Source organism: Dicentrarchus labrax, unplaced genomic scaffold (genome assembly GCF_905237075.1).
Source record: "Dicentrarchus labrax unplaced genomic scaffold, dlabrax2021, whole genome shotgun sequence".
Taxonomy (NCBI): domain Eukaryota; kingdom Metazoa; phylum Chordata; class Actinopteri; family Moronidae; genus Dicentrarchus; species Dicentrarchus labrax.
In genome coordinates, this window is record NW_026136705.1 from 16,596,646 (window position 1) to 16,614,350 (window position 17,705).

Sequence of the window (17,705 nt, forward strand, 5' to 3'; positions counted from 1 at the left end):
TTCTGAATTTGTGGATGGTGGAATACTTTATTGGTTGTTAAGTGTCTTAACTTATTAAACAATAAATTAACAACAAAATTGTTATCTTAAGTAGTATTATTAACAATATTATAATAATGACTATTATACTATACTATATTATTATTACTATTAGTAGAAGTAGTTGTGATTAATTTTTTTATACATTTTCCTTGGTGTCCAGAGTCATCACTACGTGTTAGTGTGGGTCACTTGGGTTTGAAGTTACAAAGTTTACAAAGGCTTTACTATGACCTTTAACAATATGTTGTTAAAGTTCAGAGTAATATTTTCAGTGCACCTCACTTCCTGTGTTTTCCTTTTCATAACACTTGTCTGCTCCTTCCCAGATGTCCGGATGGATACTTCGGCCCTCGATGCTTACAGACTGAGCCGCTGCGGTTGTACATGCCCAATCCTTTCAAAAGTATGTTCACTTGATATGAGCAGCTGAGAACAGAGACACAGTTGGCACTGGATTACCTCTGTGGACTCCTGCTGCCCCCCTCCCCAGTTTTCCTCCTCTTTCTCCTCCTCTTTCTCCTTCTCAGGTCAACACGCAATGAGCTGTGCACTACACCATGTACACGGTGGTGTCATCCAGGGGAACACTCTGCTTCTGCTGTCTGTAGTTGTGCTGTTGTTCTAATTCTGTGTCTCTCTGCTTCTCTCTCTCTCTCTCTCTCTCTCTCCCTCCCTCCCTCCCTCCCTCCCTCCCTCTCTCCCTCTTCACTTTTTCTTATGCATACTCTCCTTTTCACTCCACCCTTGCCCTCTCTCTTGTTCTGTTTTCCTTCTCTTTCTCACTCATCCACCACCCTTCTCCTCCCTCTCTTTCTGTGGCTTTGTTTCTTTCCATCAGGTGTCCAAATGACTTTACTGGTGATCGCTGTCAAACCTACGTTATGGCCAGTTTCTACCGTATGTCAATTTCCTCTTCTGTCACTCTGTCAGACTGTCCTCATGTCATGCGTGCATGCTGAGTGTAGAGAGATTGCATTCATTTCCTGTTATTACCTAATAGTTGTGTCTGTGCCTCCGATGATGACTCATTCACAAGCTGGCATAGTTTAGTGGAGTCTGTTATTGTGTTTGGTCTGCATGTGATATTATGTGCCCTTTAACTCCCAGTGTATTGCATGTGCACTCTCAGAGTACGAACTGATAGTAAGTTTGATAACAACAAGTAAGCGCTGGATTTAGATGCTTTGTGGAAGTTGAATTGCACAAAGTCAGCTGCATGTAACAACACAGTCTAATGGCAAAACAATTACTAAAACCCTATACCTTTAGCTCGCTTACTAATAATGTGGATGCAATCAGCTGCAAACACAAGCATGTACGATCCTATCTCAGCTGATAAATGGAAAGCCAGGCCTAGACAATTAGCATTAACTAATACTAGCATGACAAATGATTGAATGTGTTAAGTGGTGCACTGGCTTTACTGATAAAGAAATGTTTGTTGAGGACCATCACTTAAAGAGAAAGATGACGCTCAAAATGTAGTCTTATACGCCCTTTATTATGCATTCCATACAAAACAGATACGACATGTAGGATTTCTTTGGAAATATATCTATGCATTGTTTTATGCATCTATCAGTGAGCAGATGATACATGAGCCAACATGAAAGAATTCTTGTTAACTAGAATGTAATTCTTGAATAAGCTAATTTGATTCCCCAAAGGTCCAATCATTCAGGGAATATTTAAAGTTATTGCATGGTGAATCACAGTTGCTTTAAGTAGAATATACATGCACATACAGGCTGGACATCACATTCCTTCAAAATATGTAATGCTGTTAAAAAAATGAGGCACCATTTTTTTCCACTTTCAGATGAGCCGATTAAGACCTCAGTTACAGCCGGAGATACAGCCACTCTCCAGTAACCACCTACCTAACATTGTTTAGTTCAACATTCAGCAAAATTGCATTTGTTGCTAACACATGTTGCTCTAGAAGTAGCAACAATATGATGGCTCACAGCAGATGTCCTCAGCATAGAGTTCATGCTCTGTACTAGAGTGCCGTGTCAAACTGCTTTGCTAGCCTGGGGTAAGAGAACCCTGCACCGCTTCACACAGCAACGTCAGCAAGCACATCCATCAACTGCAGAATTATACCAAGATTAGAGGAAGGTTTGTGGAGAACTATGGCTTGATACACCTTGCCCTTAAGGGTTTTCTACATGTTTTACACCTCAGTGTTACCTGTTGGTGGATTACAGTATCTCAAGTGATACTGAAAGGAGTGAGTGACCTGACATTAATGAAACATAAACTACTGAGATTTCATGTAGCTTGGATTTGGTTCTGTGAAAAAGACACACACAAGGGTAAAGATAGTGTATCATAATTATATAAAATTTAACACAAACTCTATAATTCATGTCAGATTATAGCAAGGAATCTCCTGCTATCTTCCTGCATATTTGTCAGCGTCATGTCTTTACAAGCCCATGTGGTTGCAATTCAGTGTAACATTAAAGTTAAAAAATAACTAACTGCATCTGCTTTTGGAGTTGCCTGATGCTGCCTACAGTCCCATCCCTCTAGTCTGACTTGTAGAGCTTACACATACTGTTTGTTGTATGTTGGCTCGGAGTACAATGCAAAAACCCCCTTCTTAACTTCAAGTAATTTCATCTCACATTAAGTCGTAATGCACTGTGCTGAAATTACTTGCTTTTTTGGCAGAGTAGACAGTGGTGTGTGGGAGCGCTTTTTCCTACTCTCACTTGCTTTTTCTGCATTCTGTTTAACTTCAGTGCAGCTGTGCGACTGCATCAAGGACAGCATTTATCCAGTTCTCATCCAGCCACATGAACACAGACCAAGCTTTGATTACTTGGTTTACATGCTTATACATTCAAATCAATGACTTGACTATTTGTCTATATATTTAAAAGAACAGGGTGTAAACAATAAGATTTAAATGCATGCATTTTTCCCAAATTTTTCACTAGTTTTCTAGTAGTCATCAAATACAGACACGTGCAGTGTTCAGTTGGTTGCAATCTGTAATTTCACTGCAAGATGCCACCAAATCCTGCACACTGGTCCTAATGAAACAACTGTTGAGACAAGATGCATTCATACCTGCTAACATGCATACCACACAAAAATGAAAAGGCATTATCATAGGAAGAACTTGCATGTAGTCCAAGTATACAATGTAAAAGGATTTTTCCATATATGGCTGTTAACCCCTCAAAAGTACAGATCCACAGTAGAAATCAGGTTCATGAAAGCCACATGCAGACAGGACAGATATAGTGGATGTAGTGAGCTTTAATGGCCTTTCACATAGCTCACATTTTCTACTCTCAATTAAGAAAAATAAATCAGGTTTTCTCCCAAAGAGCATCCACATGTGCACGCACACAACCATTCCATACTTAAAGACCCGCCTCCTGTAGGGGCGCCTCCCATCCCCAGGAGATAGCAAAGAGAAGGAGGATGGCTTCTGCTCCTCAGCCATAAGGGCTTGGCTTAACAAGAACATGTTGTCATAAGAACAGCTGGGGCTTGCTTCAACCCAAGTAAAGCAAGTGAGCTGCCAGAGATATGGACTCAGTCGGTTGGTGCAGCCTCCCTATGGCCTCACTCTGCCATATCATATAAAGTCCAACTATGATTCTTCTTATTCACCGTGATTACTCCGATACTGTACAGATACACTCCTTTTAACTTGCCTGTTCATGTGATGGGTGTGTTCAGGAAATGACAGTGTAGTGATTCTAGAAAGCAGAAAACTGAAAGCACAGGTAATCTCAGCAGATGACGCATGTTTTCCCCATGCAGCAATAATGAGAGGGGCTATGCGTCTAATAGGTCCTATTCCCAGGAGATTTTGTTTGGTTATGTAATGAAATTGCTCTTTCTACAAACCCTAAATCTCTAAAATCACTAGAAAGTAGAACTGAGGTGCCTCTTCTGAAAGCAACAATAATAATAGTAATTGGACTGTGTTGAGTCACACAGTAGAAATTTTACACAATGTCCAGAACGTCCAAAACTCAACTCAAGAAATGTTGTTTGCTTAGAATATATTAGTTGTATATATAAAATTGTAGTTGTGTAGTCGAGTAGCTTTGTGTTGTGTGGTTTGAAGTGTGTTTTGCATGCTGTAAGTGTGTTCAGGTGTCTCGTCTTTGACGTTACTGACCACGTCATTCTGACAATTACTGACAAGTGTTTGTTGTCTCAGTTGCTGTAATGCCTATTTTTGTTTGCTCCACTATATATTAGAAGGTGCTACTCTCTTAATCTGGTCTTTTGTTTCTTTTTGTTTTCCTTCCAACTGTCCAACCCTCTGCAATGGCAGAGCATCTTGGGATTGAATTTATGGGTATGGAACAATCCATTTTGATTCTCAGTCCTAGCATAGCTACTAAATGGATGTCCTTCGTTTTGACTTGCTCCCGTTCCGTCTGTGGTGTGAACTGTAAATCATATTGTCCCTCGATTAACCAATCAATCTCTTGATCAACCCTGCCATAACTCATTGTAATGACAAACGATTAGTCAATGCAACTGATCCTCCATCAAACATCATTAACATGGATGTCATCACCTCTCATACATGTGTAATGGAAAAGTAGAGCTATTAACTGAGTTTCCGTCTCACTCATGGTAGCATTTTTTCCTTTTTGGACTGATTTTTGGTTCCTCATTCCATCTGTAACAAGCATGATGTATCATGTTTGTAGTTATAGTATACCAGATGTCTTTTCTCAATCTTCAACTATCCATCCTATCCAATCCTTTTAGTCCTTTGCCTTTAGTGTCTGTCTTTTCCTTTGATATGCCCTCTCTTTTCCTGTTACTTATGTGTGATCTTGTCCATGTTTCTTGCATCACCCCATCTATAGTATAGCTGAAATGTAACTTTGAAGTATGAAATATCTGTGTAACTGGTTTGAATTATCCTTCAAGCCATAGATGCTGTGATGTGAGCATGCAATGCTATATTTAGATCATGTTTTTCTTCTATCTGCTGCTATTTCCATCCTCCTTCATTGTTAGCTCTTGTTTTCTGCTACCTTTTCCAGAAAAGTGCTTCAGTTGTTGAGAGTGAAGAATAAACGCTAGAGGCGTCTTTTCAGAGATCATGTAATTATACATTAAGTACATTTATGTACTGGACCATGGGGACATTGGGTTGTTATACCTACACCAATATCATTTGTGAATATAATTTATTTCTGGCATCAGAAAGTTCATACAAGTTGACGTGCCAGTGTAAAATGGCTGCTGGTGAATGAAAGGAGGAAACCTCAGATGGAAGGAGTTGTACAAATTCAACTCATTTTATTACATTATTTATCAGAGACCACACTGCCTCTTTGCTTCATCGTTTTCCCCGGAGACACAAAGAGTCTACTTCAGTCTCACACAAGCTCTTTTCTGGAAAAGCAAAAAGCATCATTCAAGACTCATATTTAATGATATTTCATCTCAGAATTTACTTGTTTCATAAATTACTGTAAAATAAAGTCTAATTATTGTGCTTACTGAATGCCTGAGTAGATGAAGACTTCTGTAAATGAACAAGATTGCTGATCATGCATACATCATGATAGATAGATAGAAACTGAGTAATGGAACTTTAGACCAAAATTGCACATTTGGTGCTATACTGCACAGTATAGCAGGTTCGGTCATCAATTAAAGGCTTGAACCATTATCGTACTATATATAATTTTAATTCACTTCCATTTTTAGAGAATACAGTTGCTTAATAGATCAGTCTAACTATGTGTGAGCCCCTGCCCCCACCCACGCTGCCTTACTGCAGCACAGGCAGCAACAGCATCTGTTGTATTTGTGATAATGTGAGAGGAGAGGTTTGACTGTGAAGTGAGTTGTCAGGAAAGGGAAGATGAAGCTTCATACTGCTCAGGATTTAGTCAAAAAAAGAAAGAAATGTGGATCTACAGTGAAAAAGTGGGAACCTGCCCCTTCAAGACACTAATTTTTTTTATCCTTTTATTTCCCTCACTGTGTGCGTGTGGTGTGTGTGGGTGCATCTGTGTATTTGTGGGTGTGATGTTGACAGAGGCAGAGGAACTCTACCAGAAACGAGTCCTGACAATCACGGGTATTTGTGTGGCTCTGTTGGTGGTGGGCATCGTGTGTGTGGTTGCCTACTGTAAAACCAAGTAAGTCCTGCTGATAAATGGGATCAGCTCATGATTTTTGAAGTTGTAGCCTTTGAGATTTCTCTGACCACCGGCATTTTATTTAAAAAAAACAGTTTAATGTATACTCATGCTGCTGGCTGTCTCACAATTTAGTGTTTTTATATTATGATACGTGTTTACAGGTGAAATAGTTAATCTAGTTGTTACATCAAGTAAAAAAGCATAATGTTAAATCATTAGTTAAGACATCTTAACAAAAAAAAGAGAGAGAGACTGACAAATATTTTCTCAACAGGAAACAAAGAAAGAAGATGCACAATCATCTGCGACAAAACATGTGTCCAGAACATCCCAATCGTAACATACCTAACGGACCCAATCACCCAGGACCAGGCCCAGAGGAAATCCCTATGGTAGATGTGAGTTTCTGAAAGGATTCCAACCGTTATTAAAGAATACGCATACAGCTGTACACAAATGGTTTATGCTCAGTTATATAATCAAAACTTGTCTTTTTTCACATTTTCCCATCTGCCAAATCCATTTTCCCCCCAACACAGTACATACCAAAGAATGTCCCTGCAACTGAACGAGTCATACGGCCTGCAACAGAGGGATCGTTCCCCACCAGCCATGCCTCTTCCAGATCTCACAACTCTTCCACACGAGCCCATTCATCAACAAACAGGTAAGCATGCCTCATACAGTATGTGTGTTAGCCCTTATGTTTACCTAACATTCAGCACTTAAATACACAATCTCAAGGAATAGGTGAATTTGGTTAATTGGTTAAATTCCCTGCTTCTAGAAAAAGATGCACCAATTGTCTAACTTCTTTTTTAAAATGTGTGATTCTTTTTAAAGAAAAAAAAGAATCACACTGGGACATGCTGGGGTGTGTCCGTGTTAACACCTTTTTTATTTGTCAGACAAGAGGAACGGACATGGAGCCTGGAACATTCTGACGGCTTCCTCTCTGACTCGCCGGGAATTATGTCATCATCCGTGGGGACCAGTAAATGCAGCAGTCCTGCGTGCATTGAGGCACGGGCCCGGCGCGCTGCACACTGTGGTTACTCTGACCCCCCTCGGCCGGGCCTGCAGTATGGAGACTCCTTCGACTCGCTAGGAGACTCTCCGCACAGCGACAGGTGGGAAACAGGCCTGTGTGGCTGATATGGTACTGGGTTTGTCGTGAACATTTTGAGAAGTTTCCTCTCTCTCTGCTGGTTCTCTCTCAGCCTCGAGAGGCCAGTCAGGGCACTCTAAGAGACTCAGTGGAAACTGACACACAGCAGGCATGATGATGAAATACGCTAAGGTAGGCAAGAGTGAAAAACAGTGCTTATTTCAATGGGAACTCTGTGCATACAGCTACTGTAACATTATTCCCTGGCCAGTACGTAATTCTGATTGGCTACAGTGTTCCCTTTAATTTTATTTAAGGAACAATGTGAAATTTTGGCAAATACACGTGTTTGCCATCTTGCCCAGAGACACATAACAAAATATCAATTTAGTCTTTGTGTCACAGAGATAGGTCCTGGATGTGTTTAGCCTTGCCTAGCATAAAGAGTAGAACCAGAAAGAAGCAGTTAGATCTGTCTGTCAGAAGCAAGGAAATATGCCTTTCAACAACGCCAAAGATATATTTTAGTCTATATTTATCCTGCACCTATTTCTGTCCTGACTCTGGGCAAGATAGCAAACATTTCCCATAATGTTGGACTATTCCTTTAATATGAACTAGAACATGACAGCTCAATTTAATTTACTCAAAATAATGTGCTTTCAGGTCTCCCACATGCTCTTTTTTTCAGTAGTACTTGCTGTCACCCATGGCCTGAATTTGAACTTGCTTTTTAAGTGTTTAAGATACACTCACGGATTTTATAGGGCCCAATATTAACCCCCCAAATCCTGCTGTATGCTGATGTTTTGATTGTCCAACACTTTTCACAGCAAAAGTCAACAAGCGTATATTAGCAGTGAGCTAGGTTGACATTTGGAGATATGAGAGCACAATCGGACCCTATACTAAAATTATAGGGCCCAACACCCACACAAATAGTTGGTTAGGTATTTTTGCTAGTAGTACATGTATTTCTTGAAGGAAGGGAATGATGGCCCAGTTTGGTAAAGCAAGTCTGTCTTTGTTGACCCTGTAATTGAAGACCCTGTGTTTAAGGTTTGAAAAAACGTGCTACAGGTTGCTATACATGAGGGTGCCCTGCCCTTTCCTTTTGTATAGCTTAAACACATTCTCATTCATCTCTGTTTAAAGTCCTCCTTCGTGGGGCCTTGATTATGCACAGCATCAGCGAATCCATGTCAGATGGGTCACTGATAGTAAAGGTACTGTACAACTATAGCTCAATGCATCGTGACCAGTAGGCATGAAGAATGTTAAATGCCCAGTTAAACCACATAAGATCCAGTGCATAGGACAGTATGATATTCAGATTGTAAAATACCACAAACTCGGAGAGGGAGACAAGTGGTCACATTCTCAGACGAGTGGGACGTTTTAAGTAATTAAACCCTTGCACAAGGTTGTCACAGCAAACAATAGATTGTGCAAGTTCAAAACCCAAGTAGTCTCTATTTAACTGTGTAAAATGTGCACAGGTCACAGGTATGAAACCGCCTTTCCTTTTCGAAAACAAAAAGGAGTTTAGAAGCATCCTGTGTCACCTCAGCAGGCCTCCCTGCCTTTTGCCTGAACAAGGTTTCATTAGCTATACAGTTTTTAAGTAAATTCCATTAGGCAGACCAAAGGCAACCTTAGGACCAGATGTAAACCTTGTAACACATGAACTCATTCTAAACCTTAAGTGATGCTTGGTGGTATTTAGTCTGCTGTTCCTGCAGAATGCATACTTGAGGTATGAATATGCAAATGTCCTGGTTCAGTCATGCTTTAACAACTGAGCCAAATATTTAAGTAATGGAGCAAGGAGTTTCCTAAAATCGTTATAGCTGTTTCATGCACGCCTAGGTAAAGTATTTAAACATTTTGGGAACTGACTACATGACTTACAGATTGAGTGTCTTACACCAGCTGCTGGCTGAGACTTCAATATGATATAAATCACAGGAACCTGAGAGAGAAATTGGACTATGCAGTGCTGGCAGTTGCTCTCTGAACAAACAGTATCTGAAGCAAATGACCAGTATGTTAGAAATAGACAAGATATGTCTTGCCTTGTATGTGGTTGAGCTCTAAGGTATCAACAATGCCAGCATGAAACAAGCATGTGTGCACAAATAGGGACTTGGCCATTGAGTTGTTATGAGAGTGAGACTGCACAACCAACATCCTCTCAGAGTCATTTCAGGTAACAAGCACCTCTTCCATCTTGGCGGCAGCTTCTGCATCAGCTGAATCAGCAGTGTTGTGGGAATATCTTAGGCTTGTGTCTCACACAGCCTTCCTCAAGGCAATAAAACGACAATCCAAACACTCTGATCCACAATGATTCACAATCAGTGATATGCAAATTCTAAGTTGCTTTTCAACTGTATTGAGATAAGTGTTTAGTTGGTTTATGATGATGGTATTATGACTTTAGAACTGTATGGGAGATGAGTTAAGTTTCTGATGTTTTGCCAATCCAAACAATTCAAATTTGTACAATTAGATGTTATATCTAAGGAGAGGAGGGATGGAAAAGTGGCACCCATGACAACCAAACAAGTGTGAGACTAAGACTGCTCTTCAAAGTTAAACATTGACTTAAGATTTTAGAGCTAGTGTCTATCAATCATTAGTGATTCTGTATCTTCAAGAACATCCACATTGACTTCAGCAGGCAGCCATGATGCCCTCATGGCCATGGCACATTTGACCAAAGCTTCTTAAGATGACAACCGCAGTGAGTTGTGTATATAGTAGAGACGATGAGCTGGTTAAGATATGGGAGAGGATTAGGAATAGTAAGGTCTACATGTAAATCAGCCTGTACATGCTAAAAAAAAGATGCAGTGGCTAATGTGCCACTTCAATATATGGTTAGTGCAAATACAAGACCAGTAAAGTTAAAAGTAAATTTTAGTTCGATCTGAGTAAAATCTATACTTAAAAGGTTTGTTTTTAAAGGTGTAAGAATTGTAGTTTATAGTTTAAAGGACCAGTTTGTAGGATTTGAATATAGCAGTGAAGTTACAGGCTGCAACCTCAGTTCAACAGGAGGTGGGTTCTTGCAGGATTTATCTCCTGGCACCATGGGACTGACCCCACCGTAACCCTCAATCAGGCCTCCGGAGGTGGGCACTGACTGATGCCCAACCTCCCTCTCATTCCTTTCCCGCTTCACTCCTCTCCTGTCCCCACCTGAAGGCACCATGTCTTTTTTGTTCCCAGAATCAGTGTCCTTGTCGGAGCCATTGTAAACCAATTACTGTATTCCCTACCTTCAAACTGGACTCTCTTTGTCTCAAAAGCTATGTTTGGTCTTGATCTGACTGTGTTCATTGGGAGGCTGCTGAGCCCGGTTCTGTTGCCCACTCCAGTTCTGGTGTTCATTCTGGCACAGCAACCCGCCAGCATTACTCACTGGTTCTCCAGGCCTGAATACCCCCTTCTCCAGGTGGTCCAAAGTTCTGGTGCTAGTGGTGTAAATACCAACACATTCCCAGTGCTCTGAGCTGCCATTCTGGAGAGAGTTATCAGCAGTTAGCGGTGATATGCTTCCCTCTATTTGTTTGGCGTATTATTATTATTAGTTTTACAGGTTACTAATACATCTTAAAAAGTGTTATAACCTAGTACACTGGGATGGCTGGGCGATCTTGTTGGGCAGGTTGGTCCAGAGCCTATGGGTGCAGAGAAAGACAGTTTGTCAGTAAGTCAGTGTTTCCCATTAATTACCTACACTCTTGGGGCCTGCCATAGTTTCATAACGAACCTTAGATATATTCATACTTTTCTCTAACATTGTGTTTTGCTCTGAAAAGCCTCTCTCACTCACAGTACTAATCTCCCCTTACTCTGCCTACGCCTGTACAGTCTACTGACAGTCACACTGCAGAGAAACACAGAGACAGACGTTCTCTGGCGCAGATACAGTGTTTATTTTACCAGTGTGGACCAGGTAAAGCAAGGGTGAACAGCAGTGAACACATCAGCTGTTGCTGATGTCATTAGTTACCACATGGTTTTTATTTTGATAGGCTCTGTCATTAACAACGAGTCTCCTTCACACGTGCTCACCTGCTGTTATTGAAACAGAATCGCGGGAATACATTTTGAACGCGAGTTGTGTTTTTGTGAACAGTGACACATACAGAGAGAGAAAAAGAGGCGGAGCAAGCAGGTTTGTCTGAGAAAGACAGACCAGAGTATGTGTGTGCATGCCTTGTGTGGAAAAGAGTAATGTTACTGAAGGAAAAAGCAAGTAGTTAGAGAGATAAGTAGTGAATAATAGTAATATATATCATATAGGTAATATATAATAAATAGGTCTTTCAAATATTTTCAATAGCTTAATACCCCCCTGAGGACCTCAGGCTGGACTGTGGCTTAAACTGCTTAATAAGCTCAGATATAGCCAGGTGATCATCAAAGAACTGATGCAAATTAATAAGATTCAAAACTGTGTTGCAAACTGTTACATAGAATTGTAATTGGCCTAAATGGGACATATAATGACTTTTTTAGTGCTTGTGCACATACATTTGGGTATCTGGAGTGCCTACCAACCCAAAAACCGAAAAAGTCCCCTTTTTTGAGGAATGCATATCTCAGAAGACATTCAGAGATTCATCAAGCTATTCAGATTTGGCTCCCCTTTTGACGTATGTCTATTTAGTTATCTTTCCAGAAGATAATCTAGTTTAAAGATCATTCTGATATAAGTGCCCAAACGCTTACCAATATTAGTGGGCCTAATAATAATAATTTCTCTTTTGCAAATCATCAGCATCAACTAATATTATGTTAGTATTTTATATGACCCAAGAATATTAACAAAAGAAGTAGATCCAGAATAGATCCCTGGGGGACGCCACAGGAAGCTTATGCCAATAGAGGTTACGTTCCCATTAGTTAGTTCTGCAGACAAGAATAAAACCAGTCATGAGCAATACCAGAGTACCATATAACACAAAATGACAGACTGCAGTATATTAGATTCTGTACTGCAGAAGATTGGTGAAACTAAAACACACTTTTCCCAAGTAATTTCAACCTTGGGAAAACTGCCTCAATACTATGAAAGAACTTAAAATCAGATATAATTTTTAAAATATATCATTATTGGGATTTCAAGTGTACAGTCACTATGCCCAGTGTGCAGTCTAACTTACAGCAGATCAGCTCAAGTGAACATCTAAGCTAAATCTATGTATGGAATATTTAATATTTTAATATTTAAGTTCCTATTTACAGTTTGCTAGTAAACGGCAACTTAAGGTGCAATGTTCATTCAGTTAACAATATGTCTATGAAACATACAAACTGTTTTTTGTACACTCCTCTTTCTCACATCTATTGTTTGCTCTTCTCTACTTAACTGTTTACTCCCCTCTGTATTTACCACAGATATGTGTCAGCCCTGACAACACCAGCCCGCCTCTCGCCAGTGGATTTCCATTACTCATTGCCCTCGCAGGTGCCTACCTTCCAGATCACATCCCCCAATGCCAGCCATGCCATGTCTCTCCCTCCTGCTGTCCACAACCCCTACCCTCTGGAGGATGACCAGCCTCTGCTGCGCCGTTATCAGGTGCCCCTACACGATGCCCAATGCCAGGAGCCCTATCGGCAGCAGCGTCGTACCTATCTAAATGACAGCAGGGGCAGCCTGCCCTCCAGTCCCTACCGACTGGCTGAGGAAGAAGACTATGAGACCACCCAGGAGTATCTCTCCTCTCGGGAGCAACCAAAGAGAAGTGGGTCCAGTGGAACTGGTAGCCGGCGCTGGCGGAGATCCAGACTGAATGGCCACGTGGCCCCGCGTGGATATGAAGCATCTCGGGACTATGGGTCTCGAAGCTGCCTAACAGATAGTGAGTCAGAGGAGGGCGGTGAGAGCACGCCCTTCCTCAGTATGCAGAACATGAATGCCGAGCCCTCCACCATCTACAGGCCGGTGGACAGTCGGACTTCTCACTCATCGGGGCGGCACAGTGGGCATGGGAACATGCATACAAGACTTACACACTCACGCTCCAAACCGGACAATACACCCCATTAAAGAGTGAAAATGAACCAACAAAAATCAATATAGTATAGACCTGCATCTATAAGAAATATTTTTATTTTATATAACTGACAGATATTCTAAACAAATGAAATATTTATTTTCATTTTAGCAAAAGTTGTCTACTAGTTAACAGCAAAGACTTTTTTATAGGGAAAACTCTATTTATATGTACATTTTGATTTACAGCATAAAAAGATGTGCCAGTTTTTTCACAACGTAAAAAATAGAGTAATATTGTGGTGCCTTTTGCTGTATGCCGATGCCAGAGGGCCAGTGGAGGTTTTTGTAGCCTTTCTTATATGGACGCCTCATTTTTTATACACATTTATGTTCTTTTTCCTCTCTGGTTTCCTGTTTTACTTTCTTTTCAAGTTGCATTCTTTGAGGAGTCTAGCCCCACTGGAACATCACCCCTTCCATGTCACGCAATATAAACCACTTCAACATAAAGTGTATGTTTACATTAATATGATTCGCCTATAGGGTTTATGATTTGGGATCTAATAGAACGCCTGATAAATACAGTGTAGATCCTATTTGCCCTGTGACTAACGTCTAACGAGAGGGAGAGAAAGTGAAAGATTGTGTGGTTGTGTGTGTAAATGCCTGTGTGAGTGTGTGTGACTGTGTGTGTGTGTGTGTGTGTGTGTGTGTGTGTGTGTGTGTGTGTGTGTCTGTGTGTGTGTGCGCACGCGCGTGTGCATGTTAGTTTGCTTGCATGTATTTGTGATTGTTAGATGAATTTCATTGTTTGTTGTGGTAACATCAAACGTGTGGGTCTACTGGTGTCTCAGCAGAGCTGACAGAACAGTGTCTCAGAGGTTCACAGAATAGTGCTTTATCAGAACAATGACACGCCCCACCACCCCCCACCCCCACCCCCAACCCCAGTGTAGGTGAACAGGTAATGCTGCTTTAGGGTTGTATGTTATGCAGGTCATTGCTTGATGTGTTTACAGCTATTCTGCCCCTTTCCCAGCCTGCCCCAGTTAAGTCCCCTCCTATTCCCCAGCAGGTTTTCCTCATGTTAGACTATTATGAGACCAACAAACACTGAGCCACTTGGCACACAGTGCCCCCTGCCATCAGAGGTGATGGCTAAACAAAAAAGATTGCATCTGTTTTCACCCAATTCAGCCCCCAAACCCATGCCTCATCATACGTCTGTGTCCATTCTGTTGTCGTGGCTCGTGTTAAAGGCCACACAGTGTCTCAGGATTTCCACATGCCCCCCACCCCTTTCACCTTAAACCCTGTTCACCCTCCTCCTCAACTTAAGGTCTACCTAAGACTAAGGTTCTCAGATAATGAAGGCCTAAATGTTAACATACAGTCTACCAGTTCCCTGAACACTCCCATCCAGAGAGAAAGAAAGCCAAGCAGAAGCAGCTCAGTGAAGAAACAGTACAGAATATACTAGACACTATAAATGAAATAGCTGTGAAACTATGGAGGGTCATACAATGCAAAAATATGCAAACTTTCTATTTTGCTGTTTGATTACATTGTTTTCTAAGAGGTGACTGTAGTGTGTTGTGTGTAAAAAAAAAACTATGTGATGCCTAGTGTAGAATGAAATATCATGATATAAATGCATATTTACATGAGTTAGTTTTTAAAGCCATTATGCAGCCATCTATCAAGTTGTCAGCCTTTCTTGTTCACATACTCATGTCCATTGAATGACTGTGTCCATAAATTATGTTATCACTTGGTTTTAGACCGCTCCACTTTACATGCACACTTCCAAGTAATGTCAAATAGCATCCAAATAGTGTCTCCTCCAATAGTACTGTGTACTGCTTTGTCTTGTTGACAGAAATTGTCATTTCAAATTAAATCCGTAAATGATGATAATTTCAAAAGTAAACAAAATCATGTAAGCCCCCTGTCCTCCACTGAAGATAAATATTTAAAAGAGAATTCAAGAAATGTCAAGCCCATTAAAAGTAACTCAGTGAGAGAGAACAGTTTCTGTTTCTACTCATTGTTTTAAAAAAAACAACTGAATGCTGAATTATTAGATGATTAATGGTTTAAAAAAAAAAAAAACTCCTAAAAAGATTGATCTGCAATTCTAACTGCTATGTGGTAAATGCACAGTGGTATCGTTATAGAGAATGGTCTTGGTCACACCTCACTTGCAGATATTTCATTGAGTTTCTCACCTCTGGGTCTAATTTTGTATGTCTGAAAAATGCAAAAGAAGACAGTGCTCCTCTAGTTTAATTGTGATACTCCCTTCACTTTGCCTGTCCTCTCACCCAATTGAGATGCTACCAGGCACGTCCTACCAGTCTCTTCTGTTTAATTTTATGATCCCACCCCCCACCTGACCCCACCCTCGCTTGAAATGTTTGAACACCTCTCTTCTGCATGTCCTTGTGGTCACGGTTAGATGGGTGCATGGTAAAAAAGCAGCAGACAATTCTTTTCCAGTCAGTGAAAGTGTATTTCATTTAACATTCAGCAATAAAAAAGAACCTTTCCCCATGTCATTCCTGAAATATGCTAGAAAAAAAGAAAAAAATGCGAGATTGTCATAGATTGTAAAATAAAATGAAAAATGAATCCACCTGTTCATATGAGAAAATAAATCTTTATTCATATCATTTTACGATGTAGTTATTTTTGTAGAAAGCTTTGCTCTGCATTTTGGTTCATATTTTATCTTGACATTAGGTTTGACTTGTCTAACATAATGCATGTGATACACAGACTACACATATAAAATCTGGTTATGGTATTTGTTTCATATGGTGATTGGAGGTTTATAGATAACAAATGTTTTACATGGTAGTTCTGCTCTCTGAAGAGATAGCTCATACAGTAAGTGCCAGGGCATATAAACACATTGTGCATGAGAGCTGAACATTGTAAAATTATATAATGTTTGAAAGGAAAAAAATGTATGGGGCTATCCTCCAAATTAAAAAAAAAAAAACACAACTTACTCACAGGATTTATTTTCCTAACCAATTCAAATCTCGATTGTTCTTGCAGCATTATTGTCACTCCTCAGAGTAATGTATTTGTGCAGAAGGATTTCTTGACAATATTTTAACATTTTCATTTGCATATAAAACAAAATCTTGAATGATCAATTGATAATAGAACATATAAGTGGGAGCAGCCCTCACATATGAAATGCAGCCCAATTTGTCTTGCACATTCACACTTCTAAGAACAAGAATCTATATAATCTAAGAAGTGCAGGTCAAGATTTCATGTCACATTTTTAGCTAGTAATTTTTTCCTTTTTATCATATACAGATATTCCAATGATTAAATGTTTAGTTTAGCGTATGCATTAGCATGGATACACCACTAGATGGTGTCACAACAGCAAGAGTCACACACCAGAATTATTATTTTGCATTGTGTGAGTGGTATTCTGTACTGTATGTCGTTATATTTCCTCATTTAATAAAAATACACCATATAGATGTTTTTGGGAAGAGTTTCTAACATTTACTTTACTTATGAAAACAGTTTCCAAGCATTTATTATAGCGAATATGGAATACCAATACCGACAAAATCCTTCCAGTTTAAAATATAGTTAATTATTATTTGTGTCACAAGACTGTGACAGTACAGTCGTAACTTAATGTTATCATATTAAATATTATGTTATCCACTAAGTGTTTGTTTTTTATTTAATTATTAATTTACAGCATTTAAGGTCAATACTGAACGGCAGCAGTTTATATGATGTTTTTTTTTTATTTCAGCACAAATGTATCAAACATAATTTTTGTTTCCATGATTAAAAATTTATGTTGGCCTAAACTGGTTTTTCTCTGCGTTGGAGATGATAGGGAAAGGCTCTGATCCGCAACACTCCCTATAGAGAGCCAAGTTAATTCCAGAGCATGAAAAAAGGTCAAAAAGTGAAAATATAAGTTTAAAAAAGTCTCTTAGCTCTTTTCATAGGATGTTCAAAAGCGGCAAATCCAATACTGTAGAGAAAAAAAAAACCATTGTCTAAATTCTGCTCACATGTAAGTGAGCATTTTTGAATAGATACCCATGATTAAGTTATCCATTAAAGGTCCTGCAGACTTTAGCAAGACTGTCTGTGAGACACAAAAGTTTAATATTTAAAGAGTGAAGGGCATTTTGACCTTGTTTGTGGGAAACCAGAGGTTGTCATGTAAAGATAAAGTTGAAAAGTGAAGTAAAATTAAAACTGGATAAGTACTAAGGATGCAAAACTTTATCCTGTATATGTTTTTCTAACATCAGGTAGGTGCGCTGTTTCAGAACCATAAGATTTGGCCCAGGCAGTGACTGATCCCTTTTTTTAGCTGCTGCTGTTGTATTTCTGT

At 39.8% G+C, this 17,705-nt stretch overlaps 1 protein-coding gene across 4 annotated transcripts in view; it reads left to right on the forward strand.

Annotated features, from left to right (window-relative positions):
* The window catches only part of LOC127364050 (pro-neuregulin-2, membrane-bound isoform), a 72,762-nt gene extending 56,775 nt beyond the window's left edge, over positions 1–15,987 (forward strand). For 2 of the 4 annotated variants that reach the window (XM_051401177.1, XM_051401176.1), the window contains exons 5-11: positions 881–939; positions 4,352–4,375; positions 6,086–6,188; positions 6,466–6,589; positions 6,731–6,858; positions 7,100–7,321; positions 12,712–15,987. In XM_051401177.1, coding sequence (XP_051257137.1) covers positions 881–939; positions 4,352–4,375; positions 6,086–6,188; positions 6,466–6,589; positions 6,731–6,858; positions 7,100–7,321; positions 12,712–13,366 — 1,315 coding nt within the window. In that variant the 3' untranslated portion in view covers positions 13,367–15,987. Of the gene's footprint in view, positions 1–368; positions 446–880; positions 940–4,351; positions 4,376–6,085; positions 6,189–6,465; positions 6,590–6,730; positions 6,859–7,099; positions 7,322–12,711 lie in introns of all 4 variants that reach the window. The other 2 variants (XM_051401178.1, XM_051401179.1) reach the window with 2 other exon arrangements.
* Positions 15,988–17,705: the final 1,718 nt, after the last annotated feature.